Source organism: Emys orbicularis, chromosome 2, assembly GCF_028017835.1.
Source record: "Emys orbicularis isolate rEmyOrb1 chromosome 2, rEmyOrb1.hap1, whole genome shotgun sequence".
NCBI lineage: Eukaryota > Metazoa > Chordata > Testudines > Emydidae > Emys > Emys orbicularis.
Window position 1 is genome coordinate 94447676 of NC_088684.1, and position 27767 is coordinate 94475442.

Sequence of the window (27767 nt, forward strand, 5' to 3'; positions counted from 1 at the left end):
CTTAACAGACACAAACTTCTAATAGTGTTAGGTAAATATCAGAGTCAATAGTCTGATCTAGTACTGTACATTGGAAGTGTTCTTGGATTGGATCAGTTCCTGTTGGTGAGAAAGACAAGGTTTTGAGATTACACAGAGCTCTTCTTCAGGTCAAGAGGTCTGTAAGCTTGAAAGCTTGTCTCTCTCACCAACAGAAGTTGGTCCAATAAAAGATATTCCCTCACCCACCTTGTCTATCTAATATCCTGGGACTAACACAGCTAAACAATACTGCATACCTTGGAAACGTGTCAGTTAATGTGAAGGGAAAAAAAACCAATAATCAGTAATGCAGACCATTTTCCTGCAAAAAAAAAAAAAAGCCATTAAGCTTTGCAGTTTTAATCAGAGGGCATTGTGCCCTTATAATGTGAGATATTATTGTAATTAAGGGTTGCTATAGGTCATTAGGACTGTGTTAACAATCAGCTGACAGCCTCACAACTCTTTTAAGTTTACTTTTATTGATTTAATAGCAAAGTGCTTTTACCCATCTGTATAAAAGGGTAATTGTAAAGCATCTGTATAACTGCAATTTATCCTTGAATTGACTGTAATGTCCTATGAACAGAAAGTGATGCAGCTTCAGTGTAGGCTTCTGTTTATCCTTCACATATATGCTCAATACATTGCAACTTTTTATGTGTATGTTGTGTGCATCTCTCTCTGTTTAATCTTGTTAGCAGTCAGGCAGTAAAGATTTGAGGAAATCTTCATTAATATATATTAAAAAAACTCCATGTTACTTTACCCTGAGCCAAAGTCCTTATTTATTAAACAAGCATTGCTAAGGGTTTCTTAAGGGTTCTCAACACACAAATTGCATCCTCTGTGTATAGAAAATTGTGAGTTGAGTATTTTCAACTTGAAGTGATTTGGGGCTAAATTTGCTACTTAGGAGCTAGTTTATGAGTGCGGGGTTGGCTAATAAGTTTTCATTTTGCATTTCACTGGCTATTTCTAAACCTGATATTCTGAAACCATTTTCAATGGATCCAACTCCTTAGCCATCTAATTTGCCTTAGATGATCACATACAATTTGTTCATGTCTGCTTTCATGTCACTACTGGGTATTACTTTCTCGTGGCAATAAAGGATCAGTTAATTCTAGCTGAGGGAGGGTGCATAAGATATGTGATGATTCCCTCAATCCCTGTCTGTCACAGCACGCTTAACCATAAGCAGTAATATAGGAGTGCCTCCTCTAGGGATTTAGTGGTTCTACAGGGAAATACCACAAAGTAATTTCTTCCCCTAGGTATTGTATGAAATTCTACAAAATAACTAACAATGCAAAAATCAAACTAAGGACATTGCTGAAATTTAACTATTTGTGCTGTATAGTCACAACTGTAAAAATATTGTTAAACATTTATTTTCAGATATCTACATAACTGATCAAGTTAGCATGATCCTTTTCAGCAACAGTTTAATATAAGCAAATTGGGAGGCTACAAAGAACTCACATATGGAGAAAATGACAGACTTTTAAAAAGTATGCTTTAAAAATATAGCATTTCAGCCATATAATGTCACATAATCAACTCCAGAATACCATGGAAGACATATGAGTAACAATCACTTTGCTTTCTGTGTACATTATGCGAGACTGTGTTATTTATTAAAGTCTGCCCATTGTTTTTCTGTTGTCTTGCCAGATCCTTTCACCGGAGTCAGAGGGTACTAGAGCTAGTTTTGTGTAACAGTGCCATATGTTTAGAGCAGTGTTAGTTTCTTGCTTGATAACCAGATGCAGACTACAGGATGCGCACTCCATTTACAGTGGTCCCATGTGAATATTTAGGCCAGTTAGCGGCAGGAGGTTGTGGTCTGTAGTTGTAATGTCATCTGGCACAGGGAGTTAATGGGTTTGATCATGTTGGCTTGACTTGTAGAACCTCACTTGCTCAAAGGAGCTCTCTTTTTTTGAGAAGAAAGGTAAAGCCAGCAGTTGCAATGTATACTATAATTATCTAGATTTGTTTTCATATCTTCACCCGTAGTTGTCTAAACAAGCATGGATTTAATGTTATTTAATGTAAAAGAGACTCCTGTGATAGGAAAGCCATGCGTGACACGCTTTAGAGCCCGCAGTCACTAAAAGGGAGTTTTATTTTGCACAGAAAATGGTACCATTGCCAACTGGCATTGTAAACTAGAATGTCAAAACATAAATATTTCAGTTGTAGTAGCTCAGCTACCAAGGGGCTAATCTGCTGATTCCACTGTATTCAAGGGATCGTGGTTCGAGTTCCAGTGGCAATAGTCAATTCTACAATTATCTTAGCACAGAGGGTGTTGCTTTATTGAGTGACTGACCTGTAGTGAGAAAATTAAGGGATAACTTTGCACTATTGACCCATCTCGGGCATCATTTACTGGATAGTATTGTCTGGGTCCCACTTCAGGGATATTTCCAGAGACAGTGAAGATCAGGGTGAACCCCTGTGTATTGCCATGGTATTGAGAAGTGAAAGCCATTTAAAGAAAGGATAATAGATGTGGGGAAGGAAAAGTGGTTAGAACTGGTAAAACTCTTCAGTTACACACATAAAAAATTGTCATCAGCTGGCTGGGAGACTTCACAGCAGAGCATTACACTGTCATGTGAAGAAATGTAGGATTAGAAAAGCTTTTAGTCTATCATTTCCCAGCCTAGAAGTATTAGGACACATGTATTGAGATGTGAAAGGCAAGGAAGTTAGGGTGGGGCTGAGTAGGTGGGATAGGAGGAGCAACATGGTTCATGAACTAAACTGGCAATGAGACAGTAGTAGCAATGTGTGAGTGGAGGCCTATGAAAATAATGAGATAGATTTTCTCTGTAAAACAGAGGAGGTGGTGGGAGGAACCGAGGATCTTCTATTGAATGGCCTGGAGGCTTGGGGAAAGCAGGGAAAGGAAGAACTTACACCTGAATATCTAAAAAAGGTGAGGGGAAGAAGTAGGCTCAACCCTAACCACAAACAACAAGAAAAAGTTTTATTATTGGTACAGACATTAGCAACTGAAAAAAATATTGAGCCAGATCTTCAGCTGGTTTAAATAGGCCTTGTTGCTTTGAAGTTAATGGGCTTTGCCAGTTTAGAACAGCTAAGGACCCATGAGCTGGCTCTTTTCTTCCAGTCAGGATTGCCCTTCTGAAACGATGTACATTATTCACTCTGACACCATCAGATTGTGCTCACAAAATAAAAGCATATCATTTCTCAGTTTAAAAGTGTTCACTGAAACTCCTGTGCTTGTAGAGTTTAGCTCAAATGCAGTTAAAATCTCAGTAGCAAGATTCCTTTAGACCTGTGATTTTTTTATGCCATGATGTTTTACAGATCAACCAGCTAAATGTCTGTGTGAGAACACAAACAATATACAGTAAATGTTCAATGGTCACTCCTTATGGATTTTTCTGATTCTTTGGGCTTATTCCATAAAGCACACATTTCAGCTATTGTGAGATATGCCAGTAGCAAACAGAAATATTAAAGACCCGGTCACAGAATATACTCCCTTAGATTACAGGATTTATCCCTTGAATTACAGTTTGAATGTTTTTACTGATGTTTGGCACTTTTGGCAGACCAGGGAGCTTTGTACAAAGTAAATTACAAAGCTGAGCTCTCACTGAAAATGAACTGCAGTGATTTAAAAACATATACAATCCCAAATTATTTCACACCCTGACATTTAAAATCTGACCTGCTTTTCTGCACCCACAATTTGAGGACACAGGTTTGCACCCCAAACCTTGTGTGGACACAACCTACATCATTTGGATGTCTGACTACTGTACCTTATCTGAAGGTGTAATTAGGTGCTTAGATGTTTAACTTACATTAGTTGCATCTGCATATGATGTCTCCCTTAGTCACTTGCACCCAGAATACTGTGTGGACAACCTTATTCAAAACAAGAACATTTTAAAACAGGATAGACAATAATTGAGAATCAGTTTCTCCTTCACTTGGTACCCAGTCCTTTAACAGCAGATGACACAAATGACACTTAAATCAGAGGCCAGAGCTGCATTCCATATAGTGCTTTCAATGTTAGTTGCTTCAAGTGAAGCACAAAACCCTACATTTATGCCTTGGCAGGAAAAAAAGCCTTGCAGTTTACTTTTTGGCGCTATCAAAATGATATTCCATATAGATGCAGCAGATGATCCAGAAGAGATAGTTATTCCCCATATGTATATTAGTCTATATACATACAGTGAGAGAAAGAATATAAGATATGATATATATGAATATACTGTATTGTATATCTGTGCATACATAGAGATATTAATGAGAGAGGCAATGACAATCATTTTAATAAATAATTGTCTGTTCTGCCAGGAAGCAAAGAATATTATGCACTGGATGTTGATTTTTTTTAAAGGAATTATCATGTTGAACTATTAAACATGCTGGAAGGACTGAAACCCCCCGCTCCCCAAAGAATTAGTTCAGATAAAATAACATATATTAATAGTAAGAGGAATGAAATATCCATTGGAAAAAGTGTGTTGCCATTTAACTGAATAAAAGTAATAATAAAAGTAATTGGAACAATGAGACAGTGTGATAAAACTATTTGAGAATGGGTAAGGAATGAATTCTTCCGAAGTGCATGAGTATTGTATAGTCTGATTTTTATCAGATTGTGCTCTCTAGGATATGGACTGTATTTCAGCTGGTAATTTGGGTGAGTTTTCAGTTCCATGCTGTGATGTGTGGCTAGGGACAACAAGGATAGCACTCCATATGGTGGTTTTCATACTTTCCTTCAGGTGTAAAAGAACAGGGATCAGAAAATGTTCAAGATAAAGGTTACAAAAATGCTAGGTTTTAAATTTCTGTTCAGAGCAAAGACATTTCAGAGTGCTCTGTAGAGAGACTCTAACATACTATAAATGTTTTACTGACATTTTTAATGAAAATCCATTTCATATTTTTATCTCTGATAGATATTAGTGTGCTGCCTCTTTGAAATAAACAGAGAGTTTATCAATATCAGATGTCTGCAACTAACCTGGTGTAACAGAGATGTTGAGTTGGTACTTTAAGGGTGCATTTACAATTTCTGGTATGAACAGCACTTCTCTGGAGAACCGTCTCTTAACTGAACTGAGTGGTGAAGTGAGAAACATGTCATTCAGCCAGCGAACAAATCCTCTCCTGAATTCTCATGCTATTATTTTTGCTGGTTGTGTTTTTTTTTTTTAACCAGACTATTGTCTTAATTTAAGGCTCACATCAAAGTTGAGCTATGGCTATTCAGAAGTAATCATTCAAACATAACAAATAATTCATACACCAGTTAGCTGAAACTGGCACCTTTATGTTAGTCCCACTGCAAAGGGAATCTTCCATGTTCCAGAGATGCTTCAGAATTGTAGCATTTAGAAATCAGGGTCATGAGATAATAAGTTGCTTATTTTCTTCACTGCCTGTAGCAAGGCGCTAGCTCTTTACATATGGAGCTTTCAAATTACTGCTGCTTAGTGAACATGCTTAGTGGGTTTGTGGTTTATCCCACCGGTCTCTAAGTAGAGCCTTTCTGTTGCAAGGCAGTACCCATAAGGGATTACTATAAAAAGGCATTAAATACAGACTGTAATCAGAAGGGCTTTTTATTTGTTTTGGTTTTTTGCCCTCTAGCTACCTTTGGGAGATATATAGAAATTGCACAGCTAAAAAAAAAAAAAAAAAAAAACCACCTCTGGATACTGTGGATACTGTGCACAACTATCAGAAACTGTATTTCACTCAGCTCTAATAAAGATGGTTAGTAATAAAAGAATTTACCTAAAACATTTAATATGTAATCGCTAGTCCACTCAGTCAAGTAAAACATGCAAAAGATTAACTCTTTTTTTCTTCCAGGGCTTCCTAGATCACAGTATTTCACTCTGTATGAATTACTTGGTAACCATTTTAACTTCATCCTCATTTGCCCTTTTATATTTGACACATTTCTAATGCATCTTGACTGCCTGACACGTTGGCCAAATAAGGAGCGGAAATCCTTACTGCAGGAGGAAACATTGCTTACATAGAGTTAAAGCAGTCAGATGATATCTCTGCAATGTAAGACCTACTTTTGGCCCTCTCAAATAACTCTATTTTTATTTAATTATGTAGGTTAAAGATTTTGGGAAAATAACCTCTTTGCATTATAGTGATATATTTATTTGATAGATCAAAACAGATTTAATAAATGCAAGAGGACAGAGAGTATATCAGAATGATTTAAATCCATGTTTTAGTAAATTTCCCATGCTATTTTGAGGCATTTCGTTTGGATTGGTCATCTTTCCTAGTAAATTCTGCCAGCTCCTGAATAACCAGAATTTTGAAAGTGAAACAGAGAAGATACAGTATAAGAAAATGTTTGTTTGTGTTACTACATAAGAATCATTCAGCCTCACACCAACATTGCATTGAACATATAAAATCAAATTATTTTCTGACCTTTTTGAAGATATAAATAGTTGCGTAACATGCTTCATATCATATCTGACACTTGGTTTTGAAATGGGAAAAAAAATGAATGGGGAAACTCCTGGGTTTTTAGCTGATCAGATTCAAATCAGAACACATCAAAACATCTGGTGTACTGTGACTCAGAATCAATCAAGTTCTGAGTCACCTTATACTACTTTCTATCACTTTCCTGCTAAATGCAAGAGATTTAAGCTAACATATGTCCTATCCTTTGGTATGAATCACTGCTGTTAGATGCTTTGTTCTTATGTCCTAATAATGACAAGTAAAATTAGCTGTAACAGAGAGGAGTAAAAAAATCAAAGCTAGTAAATGTAAAATAATTAGAAGGAGGGGGAAAGAGAAAAAACTGTGGTGTTTGTATTAGGAAAACTGCATAAATCAAGAGAACGTTCATCAGAAAAATATAAAACTTTGTATGATTTTATGATTAAGATACAGATCAACCAGCAAGATTAATATAATCAAAGTAAGACAATATAAAATGTCAAAGCATTATTGTATAAGCTAAAGTCTGTTAATACTACTAATGATGATGAGAAAAGTTTTAGTAAAGTATAAGATGCAGCAAGTGAAAGCTGAAAGCGAATGTATGTTTTTTAACTTCCTGACAATAGTTCTTGTCTTTTCCTCTGATAGGTACCTATTATACCATTTCTCTGGTGAAGGCTATTCAGCAGTGGTGACCTCTTCCAATCGAACACGCCACGAATTATTATCTCTGGACTCCCAGCTGATACCTTGCCGGAGGCTAGAGCTACTGAGCCAACTGGAATTGTGCCCACACTCTTATCAAGGTTTTTTCTTACACAGGGGAAAAAAGATGAAGTTGGGCAAAGTGGAGTTCTGCCATTTTTTGCAGATAATAGCTCTTTTCCTGTGTCTTTCTGGGATGAATCAAGCAGAACTCTCAAGGTCCAGATCAAAGCCCTACTTTCAATCAGGGAGGCCGAGAACCAAGCGCAGCTGGGTGTGGAATCAATTCTTTGTGCTGGAGGAATACATGGGTACAGACCCTCTCTATGTAGGAAAGGTAGGGGATTTGATCAGCATTTGGAAAGTGAAGATGCTTGTTTTCTTGATGCATTTTTACAGTATGACTCTGATTTGTCAATCTATTGACTTGGTAGGAGTAGGCCAGAATAGAATACTTTTTTTTTTTAAATAAAAAGATTGTTGGAACTACAAAAAACAGTAACAATACACTGTATCTTTGATTCCTCATTTAGAGTTTTTTTTCCAGGGCCATATATTGTAGCTATTAAAAAAAGAATTAGGATAACCTAAGCATTTTACCATTGTTATCACAAATATGATATTTAATTATTCATATAAAGTTAATAGATGCTCATTACACTCCATATGACATTTATTTGTTACAAAGCTATATAGCAACATAACTGTACGTAGTCCTTTACAAGAAATAAGAAAAAAGGCAAACAGAAAACAGAGTTTCTGCCCTATATTGCTTACAGTCTTAAGATCGTGGTCTGCATCACTGAAGACAATGGTGAAAGGGCAGAATGGCAGGTTGTAGGTGGTGGCTAGGAGAATGAGGGAGTGTCTGGAATTCTGCTGTGCTCTGGTCTTCTTTGACTGACATACTGGTACTTTGGGGGCATAGCTGGCCAGTAATCTTTAGTGCAATCCAAATGCTGGGCAACACTAAAGGGGACACTGTGCCAGTATAAAACAACCTCCAGCATCAGGGAGTCCCAAATGGCTCTTTTGTAGCCCCTTTAGCTGCATACTGAGCGCAGCTGTGAAGCGGGGCCTAAGCTTAGTCACTGTTTTGTGGTGGCATGTAATATAGCTTGATCAGTACCTTTCCAAATGAGAAATGGTTAGGTTTTATTTAATATCTCTGGTAATTGTTTATTGAAAGAAACATTTTTCTCCTATTTTACAATCTAGTTTCTTATTAAGAAATATATACAAATTAATAGAAATAGTTAGTTTCTTGGCTGAATTAAAGCAAACATAAAATACAATATAGTAATTATTTCTGACAAAATTATAAGTTTATAAGTCGATAAGAAGATCCAGGGTCCAAATAAAATAATTCGAAGCCTACTGATGCAAACACTTGGGTATGTGAAATTTCTTTATATATGTGATCCGTCCCAGTGATGTCAAAATTACTTATGCTGTAAGTGTTTGCAAAGTTGAGTACACCTTGATCCTGCCATCCACATGAGTAGACCCAAAAAGATCAAAAGAGGGATGGTTATTATGCTTAAAGTTATGCACATGTTTAAGTGCTGTGCTCAGCAGGGGTCAGAGTGCTAAGCACCTTGCACAGTTGAGCCCATAAAGACTTACTAGGGTCAGAGATGATGAAATTATCAGATTCCAGTTATTTCTTATTACAGGAGTCATGAAAAGGCCTGCTATATTTAAGGTTATGTAAGAGTTTCCATTCTGATATCCTATTTTCAGTCATTTATGGGTTTCAACCTTTGAGGTTGAAATTGTTCCAGCTTGATCTCTGTCTGAAGGTGTAGGTCTGTTTAAATATTCAGCCACTTTTGACTGGTAGTAGAAAGTTGAAGTTTGGCTTGGAAATAGTCCTAGCTGAGAAATATCTACAGCTATTTTAGAGAAAGTTGGTTTTGATTTGATCCATTGCAATTCATATTTTGCACATGTTTAGTACATTTTGCATCGAGGTCTCATTATAGCAGTACCGTGCACAGGTAAAGAAGTCCACACCACACATGCATGGCTAATTTAGTGGTACAATGAGGTATTTATTGAAGGTGCATAGTGAATGAGGCAGGCCTCCAAAGGCACTCTTGTCTCATTTAGGGGTACATTTTCAGTAGTCGGACTACAGTATGAGCTCTCTGTTTCTAGGTTCAATTTGTATGCTGCCTATTTTTCTTTTTCATCCACAAAATGATTTGCTGGTACCAGAACTCATATTTGAACTAGAAAATCATTTTGCAGATGCAGAAAATATAGGCATAAATTTGCATGTGGAAAAGGGACAGTGCTTTACTGAAAAATACCCGTTGCTGTGCATATTGTAAGATAAGATGCACAGATCATAATGTTAACAGGAAAGGGAATCTGTAGTGTGGACTTCCTATGGGTCAGATTGTGACTTTAGCCATGCTTCCGTGCAGGGGAGTGAAGGAATGCAAAGAGTTTCTTTTCTGTATGGGCTACTGTAACATTGTGGAGTGAGCAGGCATGGGTGAGCTGCTGCTTCCACCTCCATGCAAATGGTTGGTGAGTGGACAGGTGGGAGTGGTGATTGGGTGAGCCTTGCACCCCAGTGTTCGAGGAGAGTGGGAAGTAAGCTGTGTTGGGATAGTTAGGATAGCAAGGGGGAAACAGGACCAAACTCAAGTCACATTCCAATCTGCTCTGCTCTTGGGACAGCTCAGCTGTGCATAGCTCCTTGTTCAAAATGCATTGCAAGGTGCAGTCCAGGTCTAACTGCACAGGACAAGACACCTTCCTGCAGCCCTCAGAAACTGTGTGGGATAAAGTGTTTCAATAACATTTAGACAAATAGATCGACATTACGGTATGTGTTTTCCTATCATTTTCTTTAAGAAGCCATAGGCATTTCAGTTTAAAAAGCAGTGTTAGAGGATGTTAGAGTTGCATGGGAAATCATGCAAAGTCACAAAGTGCCAGCGTTAAATGCATGCTTAACATTAATTTTGTCCTCTTCTTTGTATGCATTTTGACACATCGGGTACATGATGACAGAGGGTGAAGTCATAGCCCCAGTGAAGTCAATGGTCAAAGTCCCATTGACTTCAATAGAGCCAGTATTTCACCCATAATATTTTTTCAAATGATATAATATCATAGTTTTTCTAGACTTTAGATGAATATATGGAGTTTTTTGTAATATTGCATTCTTGTATCCTTAAACAATTTTCACTGCCATAATAGATCAATATACTTTTATATGAAACAGGGCCTGCTTCTTCTCTCACATTGGTGTAAACCACGTGTAACTTCACTATTGTTGGGGCAGGTACATCAGTTTAAAACTGTTAGAAGTCAGAGGAAAATGAGACCCTTAGCCTGTTTATATACATTCTTTTCTTGCCAAGATTTGAATTTTAATGGTTCAGGTCTGTCACAGGGGCACTCTACTCACCACTGGGGCACCTCCTTGTGGCTGTATCTGGGGATTAGCTCCACTCAGGTCTGACACCCCCTTGTGCTGGTCGCTGCACACCCTGTTGTTTTTCTCACATTCCCTGTGACTCTGTCTTCATGGCTTGGTCCTCCGGCCAGGTCATTATAGTCTTCCCCTTCTGGGGTATCAAAGACTTTCCATACCAATGGCCTTAGGCAGTCTTCTCATGCATTACCCTGATGGTGCCACCTCCCCAGTGGCTGGTAGGGGAACCTGGGCCAACTCGGTACTTCAGGTTCCAGTCCAGGGACCCTATCTCTAGCAACGGTGGCCTGCTCACTCCCAGATCATGTTGCTCTTCCCCTGGACTCCTTCCTACATCTCAGCTCTATTTTCTGGCTCCCTCGCCTCTCTGGGTTTTCCCTCCTTCCAGGGATTAACTGCTGGCTACCTGGCACTGTAGCCCCAACACCTCCCTTTTCCCAGGCAGTGATGACAGACTACCTCCCTGCAGCCCCTTTCTGTTGCCAGCTTCCTGTCTTTATAAATCTGGCCCACCTTCTCCCCCAGCTGAACTTCATCAGCAAATTAGGTCTTAGCACTACCTGGCTTTGCTCCAGTGTCAGCCTATAGGTTAATTTTAATTCTGCCCCCTGGTGCATACGTGTTTCCACACATATTTTGATTACATGGTCACATACTGGTTCTCAAATAATACAACAGGGATCGGCAACCTTTGGCACGTGGCCTGTCAGGGAAATCTGCTGGCGGGCTGGGACGGTTTGTTTACCTGCAGCATCCGAAGGTTCGGCTGATCGCAGCTCCCACTGGCTGTGGTTTGCCGTTCCAGGCCAATGAGGGCTGCGGGAAGCGGTGACCAGCACATCCCTTGGCCTGTGCCACTTCCCGCAGCCCCCATTGGCTTGGAACGGTGAACCGTGGCCAGTGGGAGCTGCAGTTGGCCGAACCTGCAGACGCTGCAGGTAAACAAACCGTCCCGGCCCGCCAGCGGATTTCCCTGATGAGCCTCGTGCCAAAGGTTGTCGATCCCTGTAATACAATATAATAGCATACAAATTTTCTACTGCTTTATACTGGCATGCAGAGAACTGTTTAGTCCTTCAGGCCTTGTGTGCAGTGGACACCCCATCACAATGGCTCAATCCTGCATTATGTTCAGTGCCTCCTGGGATGTGCTTAATACCCAATAGGATAAGGTGCTTAGCCATATACGGCACAATTTCTTTCCATCCATCAGCACAGCATACCTCAGGTACAATTCGGGGGATGCAGCAGTTAATTATTTAGCAAATCTAACTGAATACGAAATTATTTAGCAAATCGAGCTGAGCATTCATGCATACCAGAGGTGAAATGTAGGGGATAAGCCAGTCAACTCTGAAGCCAATTTATCTGGAAACTTAGGTGGCTTATATTTGTTGGCAAATGTTTACTATTACTCTGCAGTATTTTGTGTAAAAATGCCTTACTGTGTATTTTCCGTATAAATTACTTTAATGAAGCCTGTTTGGCATACAAATAATAGTGCACAGTACTAAACAATTCTATGCATGTGTGTCTAAAGCTGTAGAAAAATTGTATGCTATTATATTGTACTATTTGAGAACCAATATGTGATCATGTAATTAAAGTCTGTGTGGAAACGTATATGCACCAGGGGGCAGAGTTAAAATTGTGCATGCAACGATAACTTGGGAATTTTCTATTTTCTTGATTGCTTAACCATGTAACCCTAATGTTCTCTTAATTTTGTTTTTTTGGATAAAATGCTGATAAGAATTTCAGTCTCCTCCAGAGCATTGTGAGAAATTGCATGACACCAGATCTCATTCAGCCGCAACCTCTTCCATTTTTTGCCTGTCTAAACAAACAAACAAACAAACAAACAAACAAACAAACAAACAAACAAACAAACAAACAAACAAATCAGGAAAAGAGAAGAAGACTGTGAACGGGAGTGTACTAGTTTACAGTCTGATTTTTGGCTTCACTAATTTAATCAGTGTTTGTCTAGAGAGAGGCACTAGCTGTAAAAATCAGATCTAAACCCAGATCTGGATTCTAAAATCTTCCAAATTTGAGAGCAATGGGAGTGGTGCTGTCCATCTCCAGTTATGTGCAATATGTTTAATGAGATCCATTCTTTTTTAATACAATCTCAATAGGATCTGAAAGATTCTGCAAACAAAACACAAAGGAAAATAGGTATGAATGAGTGGAAAGAAAAAAAAAAGAAAAATCCCTGTGGACTTTTAAGTGGCATTTTACGGATGAGGAAACTGAGAAAGAAAAGTTAAATGATTTGCCCAAGGTTATTCAGTTAGAGAGTGTCAGAGCTGGAGTTAGAACTCAGGACTTGCTGGCTCCCAGCCCCATTTTGCTTATTTGTTAGATGCCTCTTGGTGCTTCCTCTTAACTACTTGAAGTTAAAAAGACATTTGGACACAATTTTCAAATACGGGCCAAGATGTATAAATGGAATTATTATTATTAATTTATATTGCAGCTGTGTCCTAAAGTCCCAATCAAGATCAGAGCCCTGTTGTACTAGATGCTGTACAACATGGTAGACATTGTCCCTTCCCCAAAGAACTAAAAAACTAAGGCCCTAATCTTACAACTAGCCTGTGGAAACCACCATGGATGAGATGGTGGTAAGTAGTTGTCATCCATTAGGCCTGAACTCTTATGCAACTCACACTTTCTTTTGAAGTGTAGTCCTGTATCATTCTATTCCACTTGTCCTATCTCCTCTACTGACATGTGCAGGGGACAATCACCTGCTCCTCTCCTTCCTCCTATTTTTTATAATGAGCTGGCCCACTTACCCTATCTACAGTTTTTGGGAGGGGAGATTGGGCAAATAGGCTCATACCCTATGGTTATTAAATGTTCTTAATTGGAGCCAGATAATCAATCCACAGCTCTTCCCCTACATTCTACACTGTCTCAGAAACACTTACTGCTCAAGGCCTCTTACTTCTCTGTGGCTGAAACATGCCAGAATCCTGTGGACTAATGAGTGGGTAGAAGACCATTAGCCCACTGCCTAGAGGCCAGTATATTTAAGAGAGTGTATATACATGCAGTGTGCCATTTGGGAAAGGGAATCTATGGGTAGGGGAATGGAATGGTACAAATGTCTCCTCTCTTTTCTGTATGACCAAATGGGAGACGGTAGTGGTTTTTTTCCCAGCCCTGTCAGGCCTGTGAAAGAGGGTTACTGGGGTGGAGAGTGTGCTCTCTTTCCCTTTCTCCTTGAGGCCAGGAGAGGAGATTTATTAGGGTACAGGACATTTCTTTCGCCTCCCTGTAAAGGTAGGAGATGGAGGCCTGATGAAGGAGGGACGATATTAACATACATTATTAATACTGTTCCAAAAACATACAGCACACTGTACAGAACATGTAGACTAGAGCAACAAAGAGCTACCCCAAAGAGCATAGCCCACCATTTTCAGAAGTAGCCATTTATTTTGTGGGATTTAATTTTGGGGTGCCCAATCTAGTACACTTTGAAAATGTTGGCCTTTCAGGTCTAACTCCTACCAATATGATGGTACACCAGTTCCTGAAGAGTTGAGGAGATTTCTTCAGTGAAGAAAGTAATGTAGGAAAGCTGAAGACCTCTTAATACAAATATTGGCTATTCACCAATTATTAGAAATTACCACCAAATAATTTGTCATTGACACTGTGGGACAAATTCTCAATTGAGCCCCGAAACTGCAAGCAAATGCCAAGTTATGGCCACTTACATCTGGGCTCCCAAATACTTTAAGTGTTCTTGCACTATATTTCCTAGCCATGTCTTTCTGGGAAGTATGAAAAAGTAGCCACACAGTCATTTCAGACTCACACGGAGGAAATATGTATATTTGCAAGTTTTTCTTGTCTATTCCTTTTTCTGTTGCATAATAGGTATAAGCTCTATTGCTTTGTATATTCACAATAAACTGTTCTGGAGATTGATAAAACAATTCTATTGTGCTTCTGAAGTTTATCAGTCTCAGCAGCTCTTTATTGCTTCATATAATACAAAGTGATAACAGTTGATCCCTTAAGTAAAAAGGGACACCACCATTCTTGTCAATGATATTGCACTGCAAGTGCTGCTGCTATTTGAAACAAATGAGAAATAAAACAAATCTAAACTCTACTTAGATATCTCAGCATGTCTGTCTTAGGGGGCTGCGCACAGCCACACTACCCATTGTGCTCTAGGGCATACAAGGGGCTGCAAGCTCCCCTCTGTGTTCCTGGTCAGGTTTATGGGCTTGTGTGGTGATAAATGGCATGGGCCAGGGCCCTATTTCCTCCCCACCACCTTAGGGCTGGGTTGTGCTCCCAAGGTACAAGAGGAGGAAGTAGTCTTTGCAGTCCCCTAAGCATAGGTAATGTGATTGCTCTTTCTGGAGGGGACTTAATGGGAAGAAGATTCCTTACAATCTCACTCGTGCACCCACACAAGGGCCAGGGACAATTTAGACCTAATTTATTTATTAGGAAAGGTAGCGTGAATGAAAGAGCTAATGGGATACCTACTGAACTAGGAAGTGGACAGTGTCACTTTTTTGATCCTTTAGCATAAGATAGAACACTGACCTTTAATGTGAGGTATTGTGGAAGGGAAAGTTTTATGGAAGTGGTGACATCACCACTGTTGCCCTCACCTGAACCTTTTCTTCAATGACACAATCATGCTATTTAGATAATCTTTTAATAGCAGTTCTGCATTTTGATTGGCCGGTGGCCTTCACCAATAGCATTATGCTTGATGTTTCTTCAGGAAGTTATTTTAAACTATGTTTTAAGGGCTTCTCTAACAATATAGAAAAGTAAAAGCTAATTTTGCAGTGACCTACTGTAGATGCAGGTCTCATGCATGCTTGGCTAGTTATCAGAAAATGCCTTTTCAGCATGAGGACATGAGCAGATTTAAAATTTTGATGACAGTCAAGCGCATGCTGCTTCAGCTTATTTATTTTTTTAGTTTATTTGCTTTCCTTCCCTTTTGTCTTGCACTAGCATTTCACCTCCTTTTCATCTTCTGAACTTGTTCTTTAGTTCTGTACCCATAGCTTTTGACCATCACTAATTGTGCAGTTTTACCTCTGTCATATACTTTTATTGTTGTAAATTACTGAAATCTGAAATGCAGAGCCATTAAATGGAGGTTATTGGTAATTTTGTTTATCTTAAAAAAAAATGAATCCTACATCATTTTAAACTTCATGCACTGATAACTGTTTGTCCCACCTTTAAGATTTTTGTCTCATTTGTGGTCAACGACAGGTCAGGGTGTATGTTTGGACCTCTTGCCCTCCATGACAGTGCCTAGCTAACCGTTCATAGGTCTTATCCAAAGTCCGGGGAATGCAATGGGAGTCCTTCTATTGACTTTAATCGGCTTTGGCTCATGCCCCTCGTGAGGTGATATCAGAAACATGCCTAGCAAGTCTGATTCTTTTACAATCTGCTAGCATAGTGCATCTCTTCCGGGCAATCTTTCTCTTTACTTTGTCATTTTTCGCCAAACCTTCCTGAAGCATTTGACACAAATGTCTATCTACAGCCCCATCAGGCTTTCATTCCAGGTATTAAGTGTTTTTCATCTCTCACAACCATAAAGTAATGCTGGACCTATTGCTGTGCTATAGGCTATTACTTGCATTGTAGTGCTTGTGACATCTGTTCTATGCTCTGTTTCTCCAGCTGTTAAATAACAACCTTGCCTTCTTGTTACAACCCTTTGTTTCTTCCATCATTCTAGAGAGTTGACAAAATGTTTCTAATGGAAAGATCTAATACACACAAACCATATTCCTGGGTGTATGTGTATGTGTGAGTGCATATGGGTCTTTTTTCTGTATGAACTTTCCCTCTTTGTTAAACAGAGCATTTAAGACTTGTTTAAAGACACTTGGAGATCCTGTATGTTCTAGTTTTTAAAGATTAAAGGCTCAAAGTTTGCTTTGAGTGCACAACCAAGTGAACTTAAACATAATGGAGATTTGTGTTGCAGAATTTCCCCTGTGTAAATATCAAAGGGGTAGCCGTGTTAGTCTGGATCTGGAAAAGCAGCAAAGAGTCCTGTGGCACCTTATAGACTAACAGACATATTGGAGCATGAGCTTTCGTGGGTGCATCTGAAGAAGTGGGTATTCACCCACGAAAGCTCATGCTCCAATACGTCTGTTAGTCTATAAGGTGCCACAGGACTCTTTGCTGCTTCTCCCTGTGTAAGTGTATATCTCCTCTACACTGACAACATACTTGAGAGGAGAGGGTGCACAGAATGCAGGAGCGGTGCATGTCAGGGGCAGGTGGAGGTATGGTGGAGCTGAGCTCTGTTATGCCTGATTTCCTCCTCTCCCCATTAATGAGTGTGTATTACAGATCCTCCTTTGTGTCTGATCTGCAGAGAATATGTGACAATAAAGCCCCACTTAGAGAGGATTGACTCTTTAGTGCAAGCTATACAAGCTAATGCTTTTAGCTCTGGACAGCTCTGATTCAGTCCTGAATGTGTCAGCCAAAGTGGTGACCATCACATGAGTTCCAGTTTCCACCAATGGTGGAAGTTAAAGAAGGTCTCCTGCTTTTCTAGCTTCCAATGAGGCTGGATGGATGAGGATCAATGAGCAACAATCAGTTCCCTGTATTTTCTATTGCCAACTACATCTGAATGGGGAATTGGGGCATAGGAGGTTCTGTGTTCCAATTAAAAATATTGTATAACCTTTTATATGCATAGAATATCAAAAATGGAATGTAAAACTAGATCCCTCACTGTATCTCACTTTGTCCCAACCCATGTGTGCATATAACCCATTCCTAGCTGGGCACACAGTAATAACTAAGTTCTTCAAAGTAGTTATATTGTATCAAAGTACTGTATTTCAGGAACACTACAGCTGATTTATATTTGTCAGTACTGGTGAAAGTCTACATTCCTTTACATTTCAATATTTGTGTCCTAACCCAGATTATCTATTTTGCTGTTTGCTTTGTATTAAATGAAATGGAACATCAGAAGATACATTTACTTTTGTCTCATTCATCTGTGCTGTCTGAAAAGGAAAAACAAAAACAAAAAACCCAACACCTAAACAACTTCTTAATAAAGGAAAAAAAGCCTATTTTTTGGTCTCACTGAAGTCAATGGCCTAACTCCCATTGATTTTAGTAGAAGTAAGACATGGCCCTAATTGCTTATATATTCTTTATGTTCATGTTCTGGTTAGTGGGTAGTATTAACTTTAATAATTTTATAGTTCAATTAACTACCGTAGCTGGAAATTTTCTATTTCTAATTCTTTCAACTTCAAAGAACAACCATTATTTTGTTATATGCTCTGTATTATATTGGAGATATTTTTCAGTACTTTCATTTGAGGAAGAAAGGAATAATACAGTTAATTTAAATTAGCATCAGTATTTTTGCTGTACCTTTTGCTTTGGACAAAAAATATATTGCATAAATATGCTGCTGCTAAGCTATACACTATGAAAGGGCTGGCAGGTTATAATAGCATAAAATGCATATTTTATTTTGTCCTCAAAACATTGATAGGAGAATGATTATATATGGATTTTTATCTTAGGGTAAATATTTTTTTTCAAATGCAAAAAGGTGCAGAATAACCATCAGTCTTATATCCTAAATATAATATTAATGGCTTGCAGTACATATTTGCATAACAATTGAACTTTTGTTAGTCAAATTCAAAACATTTCCCTTTATATTTCTTGGTTATATAGAAAACATCTATCTTGCTTACCAAAGTATATTTTCTTCCAGTTTAAAACAAACAAAAAAATACCTCACTTGTTTAACATTTATTTTGTAAACTCATTATTTAGGATAACTCATTTTAGTTTAGGAAAAGCTGAAGAGGAAGACCAACTGGAAATATTGAAGGAACATGTGGTAAAATGGCAGGGGCAACCAAAACTGGAAAATACATGTGTGCTAAATAATAGTGTATATTCAAGACTCAATCTTCCAGATGTTTAGAGACAAGTTTTGCATGTGCTGTCTTGGATAGCCCCAATGCTCAATAGTGTTTTGAAAGACTGGACCCTTGCGGTAGAGACCTTGTCCTTGTATATGTGTGGTGATATATAATCCTAAAATACACAGGAAGACAAACAGTACTAACGGAACAGGAAATCACTTTGATACAAGTACAGTACAGTAATTTGTAATATGTACATGTACCTTTTGAAGGTACATAAAGGTCACAGAATTTGCCATAATGTCTCAGACTCTCAGTCTGTGTTGCTCAGTATTCTGCCTCCAGGGGGGACAATACTGAATGCTTCAGAAGAAGGCGAATACTCTGTAATGTGCTTTGCTGATTGTATAGTGGGGTAGAGCTGAAGATTCAGTCCTAATGCCTGTATTATATTGGAGATATAAGGGGGAGTGGCCATTCTGCTAGGGGACGTGGCCAGATGCCCAGTCACCGAGGGTAGGTGTTGCAGCCCTGGTTAAATGGGTGTATCCTGCCACTTTTCAAAGAGGCACAAACTGAGATGATCAGTTTACACTCTGAAGCATAAGTGCTACTGACTCTGTTATAGCACATGCATAATTACCTATGTTATTTTTGGCCATAAAATTATTCAGTCCATTTTTTAAAATCCAGTCACAAGATTTAACTCTACAAGTTATTAAACAAAGAGTGCTGAGAATTGCTGGACAACAGGTGGCAATATATTCCACAGTTTAGCAGTGGAAAAAGCATGCCTTAACTTCCTAAAGTTCTGTGTTCTTGGCAGACTGCAGCTTATTTTAGTGCTTGATAGAGTTTCCCAGGATGAACAGGATAAATTTTAGGAACAGGAAAAGAATATCTGGACCAAAAAATTCTACCACTTTTTTGTGGACTGTGAGAAATGAATAAAGCCCTACATTTGCCAAGTGATGTCTGGGTTTCTGACTTCCCCTGAAATGAACTGGAGTCACATGGCGTTATTATCCTTTCACATCTATGGAAATCAGGAGCAACTGTATTGATGTCAACGGAGCTAGTGAGTTACATTGATGTAAAACTGGTGTGAGTGGAAGGAGTCTTGAGCCCACAGGTTTGTGTCTCTGTGTAATGCATTGGAAAATTAAGAACAAGTCTGATTCTTAAACTATGTCTGCACTGCAGTCAGGTTGTATTTTGCTATCTTGTGTGATAGCATTGTTCTAGCCAGCTTGCTAAAATTATCAGTGAGAACACAGCGACGTGTACATGGCATGGGTTACGCAAGTCTGCCTGAGTCTGTACTCATGTTGCAAGCCCACTCTGAATCCTGCTCTACCATGTCCTCCCTGCTATTTTTAGCAATCTAGCTTGGTTAAAGCTAGCATGCTGATTTCTACATGAGCTGCAAATTACGCTTCTGGGTGCAGTAGACTTAGATACAGTATATGTAGCCTTAGATACAGTACAAAGAGGATAAGCTGTTAAAATATTTCTCACTGAAGTATTAACTTGAAGTTCCTGCCTACTAGTAAATCAAAGCCAGTTCAGTTTTTTTCTATAAGGTTACACGAGTGTTCTGTTAATATAATTTTAGCTTGTGCTTCTACAACAATGAAAGATTTTCAATCACAATCTGGGAAGCATATACCCATTTTTTTTTTTTTGCCTAGATATGTCACAGCAGCATACATATAATACCATAAATGAGTAAATAGTTTTAACTAGTTTTCCATTAAAGGTGCTTAAGTTACATGGTATAAACTTCCTTGAAATTGTGTTATGCATTTTTATGTTTCCCTTTTAAGTTACAGAACTGTGATACTGTATGGGGTTTATTTGAAGACCATTAATTAACTCCTCGCACGCCTAGGTGTTTATATTCTTCAAATATTTGTAGACTGTTATTATGCCCCTTCCTGCAACCACTTAGCTATTGCTTAGTCAAGCAATATGTATATTTTGCTCTTGTAATTTTTCCTCATTAATCAGCCCTGTAGCCCAGTGGTTCTCAACCAGGGGTACCAGTATCCCTGGGTGTATGCAGAGGTCTTCCAGGGGGTACATCAACTCATCTAAATATTTGCCTAATTTTACAACAGGCTACATAAAAAGTATTTGCAAAGTCAGTACAAACTAAAATTTCATAGAGACTGCTCTATATACTATACACTGAAATGTAAGTACAATATTTATATTCCAATTGATTTATTTTATAATATTGTAAAAATGAGAAATTAAGCAATTTTTCAATAATAGTGTGCTGTGGCACTTTTGTATTTTTATGTCTGATTTGTAAGCAAGTCGTTTTTAAGTGAGGTGAAACGTGAGGATATGCAAGACAAACCAGACTACTGAAAGGGATACTGTAATCTGGGAAGGTTGAGAGCCGCTGCTCTAGCCCTCTGATAACTTTTATTGCACTTTTTTCACTCCATCCAATTTTTCAGTCTCTTCCTGGTAACGAAAAGCCCAGAAGTGAACAGTATATTATAGCTTCAGCTAATCAAGAGCTGCAGAAGGAAACTGTTACCTCCTGCTCCATTATACTATGCAGATTTTACAACTCAAAAGTTGCATGCCCCTTTTTGTACCATACTATATTGCAAACTCATGTCCACTGCCACCCCTGGGTGGAGGTCGTTAAGCATAGCTGCCTTTCAGGATTCCCCCCCCCCCCCACACCCAATGCAGCGTCCTCCTCCTGAGTCATCCCCAGAGGGTGCAACAGACTTATGTCAGAAACATTATATGGCCAGAGCTCTTGAGATAGTGAAGTCCATTGCACCACTATAAAGTTTTCCCTGGCAATGGAAACAGTAGCTCTTGCAACCAGTTGTTCCGTTCTCTCTTCCACAGCCAATGCCATGTTGAGTATGACAGAGCAAATAAGGAAAGGAGGACATCAGATTACTTTCTTGGAGGGGAAAATAATAACAAAGACTACAAGGGGCTCCACAGTTCAGACTGCCTGATGTGGACTGACTAGCTAGCTAGGATCCCCCTCTGACTGGTGTGAATACCCCAGGGGATGCTCCTTCGATCATGGTTTAGTTAGTCAGTGAACCCTTGGGGAGAGGACAGGTGCGGTGTTGGATTTTTATTTGTATCTGTACCCCTGGATTTTAAGCACAGGTTCACTGTGGGCTTATGTGTCTTCAAGAACCACTTCAACATGCCATTTTCATTTGGCTTGTATTCCTGAAAATGGTTTAAAGTTGGTCTTGATCCATTGGATGCACTTTGCAGACCAGCTGTATGCCACCAATGGCCAAAAGCAAAGGGAGCTCTTAAAAATCTTATTTTAGCATTAATCTACTAGCTGGACCATTAGGGTTACATGCAGAAGCCTCAGAGACCGAAGGGATCAGACAGCTGGGTTTGGGGGTCTGTTAATGGATAAACTGATTGTTTTATAGACTATTATCTATTCCTTTCAACTCCTTTTCCCCCAGTATACTTATCCCCCTTATTTTCCTGTACCTGGAGGTATTTATTATCATAGTTGGGGTAGGAGGGTTGTTTTTGTTTGTTTCTACTTAGAACACTGTGTATATTATGCATTGGGATTTTTCAGAGGCAGAACTTTCTCAGAAAGTTGTCAGAGGCAGGTTGACACCAACTGTATACACATCCTCAGGGAGCTGGAGGTAACACTCTGAGTCCACTTGATTATTAACCCAATTCCAGTTGTTGCTAGACCAATGACACAGCAAACCAGGTCAATGACATCCCAGCCTAGAAACAACAAAGCCCTTATGACCAGCCAGATAGTGCTGTTTAGTGGAATAGGGTTTTCATTCAGTATTACTTTATATTTTTCTAAGATGAATTTCATTTTAATGTTTTAGAAATTCTCTAGTTCCCTTTTTATTATTTCTTTGGTCTTACTAGTTTTTTCAACTCCCATTAGTTTATTATTGGTAACTTTTACGAATATGCTGCTTTCATCCTATTCCAGATCATGTAGCTATTTAATAAAAACACGGGTAACATTTTCAGAAGTCCCTAAGTTACTGAGGCCTGGGCTACACTAGCGGGGGTTCCAACTAAGATATGCAACTAGCTGAAGTCAAAGTATCTTAGTTCGACTAACCTGGCCGTCCTCACGGTGGCGAGTCAACCGCCGTGGCTCCCCCATCGACTCCGTTTACTCCTCCTGCCGAGGTGGAGTACGGGAGTTGATTCGGGGATCGATTTATCACGTCTAGATGAGACGTGATAAATCAGTCCCTGATACATCGAACACTACCCGCCGATCCGGTGGGTAATATAGACGTACCTTTAGGAGTTTAAATCTCATTGAGTTTCAATTGGACTCCTAAATATGTGTTACCTTTGAATATGGGATTTAGGCTTTTAATTCACTTAGGTGCTTTTGAAAATGTTAGCTGAGATCTCACACTGATTCCTTTCAGTACCTCAACAGATACCTTTCCCCAAGTTGATACTTTGGCATTAATCATTACATTTTGCTTAAGGTCCTTCAATTGGCTTTCAGTCTATGTGAGTGAGTTTGTATGCAAGCTGATTGCAGCAAGTGTTTATCCTCCTGCATAGCCAGGTCTATGTACATCTAAAATTCCTCCTTCCACTGGGGTCCGTTGCTAGGCTAGATTTTTGTCTGAAAAATCCCGGGGGCTTCAAACCAAGTACCATGGCTCATGTTACCAGCTGCTGTACTTCAGAGAACTCACAGCTCAGATGCTGCCATCATGTTTCTTGCACAAAGAGTGAAGCTGAATGCAGGTTAAGTTGAACAACTGGAACTCTATTAAACCCTGTGGACTTCTCTGTCCATGCCACTGAGTTGCTTTCAGGCTATCTCCCTGTGTTCCATGTTCCAATGGTGTCCCCTCCAGGGCACTTGGGCCCTCTAACTCCAGTTCCACTGATAATGATACATTCATGGTTAGTTTTTTTCTGAGATACTATGTGAAATCAAAAATTACATCTACTACTTACCCACAATCAACTAATTTAATAATTTTGTTCAAAGGGGAAAAAAGTAATAAAGTTTTTTTGATTAACAGCACTGTTCTTTAGAAACCCATGTTGTTGAAGTTTTGATTCCATCATCTAGAAGTTTAGGGGTTTTCCATTTTAAAATTTGTTCCATTATTGTACAAGGTGTAAAATTTTGACTTACAGGTTGGTCACTATCAGGATCTCTATTCTTTTCTATGCTTTTCTTTGAAAATAGATACATCTAATTTTCTTCTAATATCAATGAGTTTTCTGCTGTCAATGGATCAATATAGATAATTAAAAATAGTGTTAATCCTTTTTAAATTCTCAAAACTTGACAAATTTCAACTAATTCGATTCATTATTATTCTCAATGCCCACATAATGCATATAGTCTAGATCAGGTGATTTATTTATTGCATGCTCAAATTTTCCAAAGATTTCATTCCCATTTTTATAAAAATAGTTATTTGCACACAATCTTCATTAGTTTCTAATTGTTTATTATTAAATAACATTAAAATAATAATAATTGGCAGTATTATTATATACCGGTGTAAGAAAGCACACGCTATCACAGCCTCTGCTGTAACTGTCCAAGTCAAAACTTCAGTCTACAAGTCTGTTAATTCAGAACCTTTTCTAATTTTACTAATTACAAAATAAAAGGAAAGAGGGAAATAAACTAATTAAATCAGATCCCATTGACCTCTTAGGAAAGCTGCCATCTTGGCTGATGCACCATGGTTTGAACCAGGAACCTCCAGAGTTAAAAGCAAGAATCTTGATAGTTTGAGCTGAAGAGCCAACACTGTTGGGTGGGGGCTGTGACAAATTTATATTCTCCGTGGATTAGGCACAGAGGGGGACCTTTCATACACACTCACCAGTGGGTTACATTCTCATGCTTTTCATACAAATATTGGAGAAATTCTTAAGCCATAAAGAGGAAACAGGAACACTGCCTTGCACCACAGTATTAAGAATTAACCGTTGTAGTTCAGATTCACTTCCCTGGAAAATTACTTTACAGAATGATTAGCAAGATATCATGTGAAACAAATTATGGCTTGATCATTAAGATCAGAAGAATAAAGTTGTAATAAAGAGTGGAGTGATTAACAGTATTAAAAGTTTTCATTGAGTCCAACATTATAGCACCTGTAAATAGCCCTTTATCCATAACAGAACAGATGTGTACAGTGAATTCAAGGAGAGTGGTTGTACAGAGTAATGGACTGAAACCAGACTGTTTTTCCAATGATTAGATTGTTCTGTTGAAAGTATGAGTACAATTAATGATGGACAGTGTGTTCAATACTTTCCTAATTCACTGACAAAACCAAGATATGCTGCTAGCTTAGTTGGTGACAATGGAGGTATTGTAGTTGTTTATATCACATAAGATTGGATAGGTTTTTCCAGTCCAAAAGAATAAAAGATTCTTTAATGTGACAGAGGATAAAATGATATTTTAGCAGAGATTTTAAGAGGCTAACATTCATAAATGCCAGGATATATTATTTTGACTCATAAAGTTTTACAAAATCTTGGAAAGAGAAATTTGTTTGTCCATATTTGTGTCCCTAAAATCTGTTGTAAAGTTTATTGAACTGGTGAACAAAGAAATAGTACAATTCTAAGATTGTAAACTCCTTGGGGGCAGAGATCATCTTTTTGTTACATTTTTGTACAGCACCTAGCACAATTGGGTCCTGGTCCACGTCTGGGGCTCCTCGGCACTACCATAATACAAATAAGATGTACTACTACTATTACTAATAATAATGAACTAGCTCAGAGAGCTCTTTGATATTGATAATTAAGGAGAGGAAATCCATACCTTTAGCTGGATTCCTTTTAGAATGTTTCAAAGGCTTTTTGTATATTTCCATATATTATTTTTGCTTAAAGTGTGATTTTACTCTGAAAAGTGACTGTGTAAAATGAGGTGCTTGCTTACACAACAGATCAGCTCCCTGTGAGAATCACATCTGCTTTCTTTGGTGACAAAAATAATTTTTCTGCTTTTTATTTCTGTTAGCCCTGCTGAGCCAACAGTGCTGAGAGAGAGAGTGAGCTGTTTTCTATTTGTGCGTGTGTGTGTGTACCATCTACAGAATTCTTTATGAGGTTCCAATGAGTTAATCCTGTGTAATCCAGTTGCAGGCAATGGGACTATACATTTGATGAGGGCAGAATTTGAAAATCAGACAGTTTTTCCTGGTATAACTGCAGGACTTTTATTTCTAGTGATGATGCAGCAGAATGGTAGAACACAGCTTTACAAGACTTGATTAAGGTTGCAAGATAGTTTGCTTTTCACTTGTCCACTGAGCCCATTAGATACGCAATAAATTGGGAAGCAATAAATACAGATTTTCACAATGCCATTTTTAACCAGTCAAGTTTCAGAGTACAATGCATGTTAAGAGCAAACCTGTTTTCCTCTGAATATTTTTATTATTACTTTTGTTTAATTGGTAGGGCTGATTGAATCAGTTCTTTGACCAATACAGTATTTAATTCACGATGTTTTTGTTTTGGACATTTCATACATTCATATTTTCCCTCTGTCCAAACCAATATTTTTCCATTTGCATAGACTCAAGGCCTTCCAGGGCTCTGTTACTAGGCTGGCACTCCTCTGTTGTTTCCCAAGACAAAAAATGGCATTTGAATAGCCCCTTCTTGCTTCCTTATCCACTTATCCATCCAGCTTAGTGTGATGCTAGTGGGGCTATATCTGTATGATTTTTTAATTCAGATTCATAATATCAAGTTGCATAATGAAAAATTGCCGTGTCATGAGTGCTGACAAGTTCTGTAGCACCAGAGATACAATGGGGTAGTGCTTCGAATTCAACAATCCTATTTAGACACAAACACTTGAACAATGGATGAGCTGCATCCTTAGAAAACTAGTCTTAGTTTAACTCCTTTGAAGAGAGGGGGGAGGCAGGAAAGTTACCTCAAAGACAGAACAAAGGAAGCCAGTTGGGTTTAAGCAGCTAATCACACAAGAACAGGAGGAGAAGACTGGAAGAGAAAATGTGGGTAGGCAGGCCATTTGTCCGGTTTTGAACGAGACAGTCCTCTTTTTGGATGGTTTGTCCTCTGGTTCGGTACTGACACAAAACCAAATGGGGGTTTGTCCAGCAGCAGATGGGGGATGCCACTTTGAAGAGCGCACCGCTCTGCCCCCTCCAGGCTGACCTCGCATGCTCCATGCGTGCAAAGTCACGCCAGCAGGGCAGAGCGGCACACTCTTCAAAATGGCATCCTTCATGTGGCATGATTTCATATGCACCATGAGATCAAGGTCATGCCAGTGGGGGCAGCATCACACCATTCCCAGAATGTCCTGAATTCTGGAAATGCATGAGTGGCCACCTTAAGTGTGGTGCAGGATAGAACAAAGTCACAGAAGTAGGGAAGGTGCTCCATGAGGGAGAAAGACCAGCTATAGCTGCATGAGGCAGGAACATCTTGCCTGCCTGGATGCCAGTGGTTCCCCCCAGGCCTCAAAAGGGAATGGTGAGCTAGATAGTGAGGGATATTGCAGTGTAGACATACCCTTAAACTGAAAACCAAAAGATTCACACCTTTGGGGTGGAGTTTTGACAGAGGGTTGTGTTTAAGAAGCAGTTTTCTGACAGTGTAGCACTGCACCCAGAGGGGCTAGGTGGCAGGACAGCAGGTTCCAACACTCAGAGGCAGATGCCAGATAGAAGGCCTGCATCCTGAGTGTGCACCTTGGAACCCACAGGTTGGGGCAGTGGCTGGATTCCCTTTAAGTTCCAGGAGCATGAAACAAATCAGGGATCGAGAACACCAGAGGCTTGGATTCCTCTCACAGCAGTCTTAGTCTGTGGATAGGGAGGGATGCTCACTTGGATCTATGACACTTCATAATTCATCTACAGGTTCTCCACTGGAGTTATTTAGTCTCCTTGTGTTTGCTTAATCATCTGCAGCAGCATAGCAGACCCAATGATTCCCAGCTCCCTCTTTGATGACTCCGTAGGTGGCCATCAACTCTAATCCTGAAAACTATTCATGTGTTGCAAACTACATACTTTAAGTCTATTAACATATTTTTAAATGGAAGAAAAAAGCTCCCTGTCTTCTCCTCTTAACAAATATGATTGGAGAGGTGCATGAAA

General features: G+C 38.9%; 1 protein-coding gene across 1 annotated transcript in view; it reads left to right on the forward strand.

Annotated features, from left to right (window-relative positions):
* Positions 1-7351: 7351 nt before the first annotated feature.
* CDH7 (cadherin 7) overlaps positions 7352-27767 on the forward strand; it is a 100362-nt gene continuing 79946 nt past the window's right edge. Inside the window, exon 1 of the mRNA XM_065399412.1 lies at positions 7352-7561. Coding sequence (XP_065255484.1) covers positions 7352-7561 — 210 coding nt within the window. The remainder of the gene's footprint in view (positions 7562-27767) is intronic.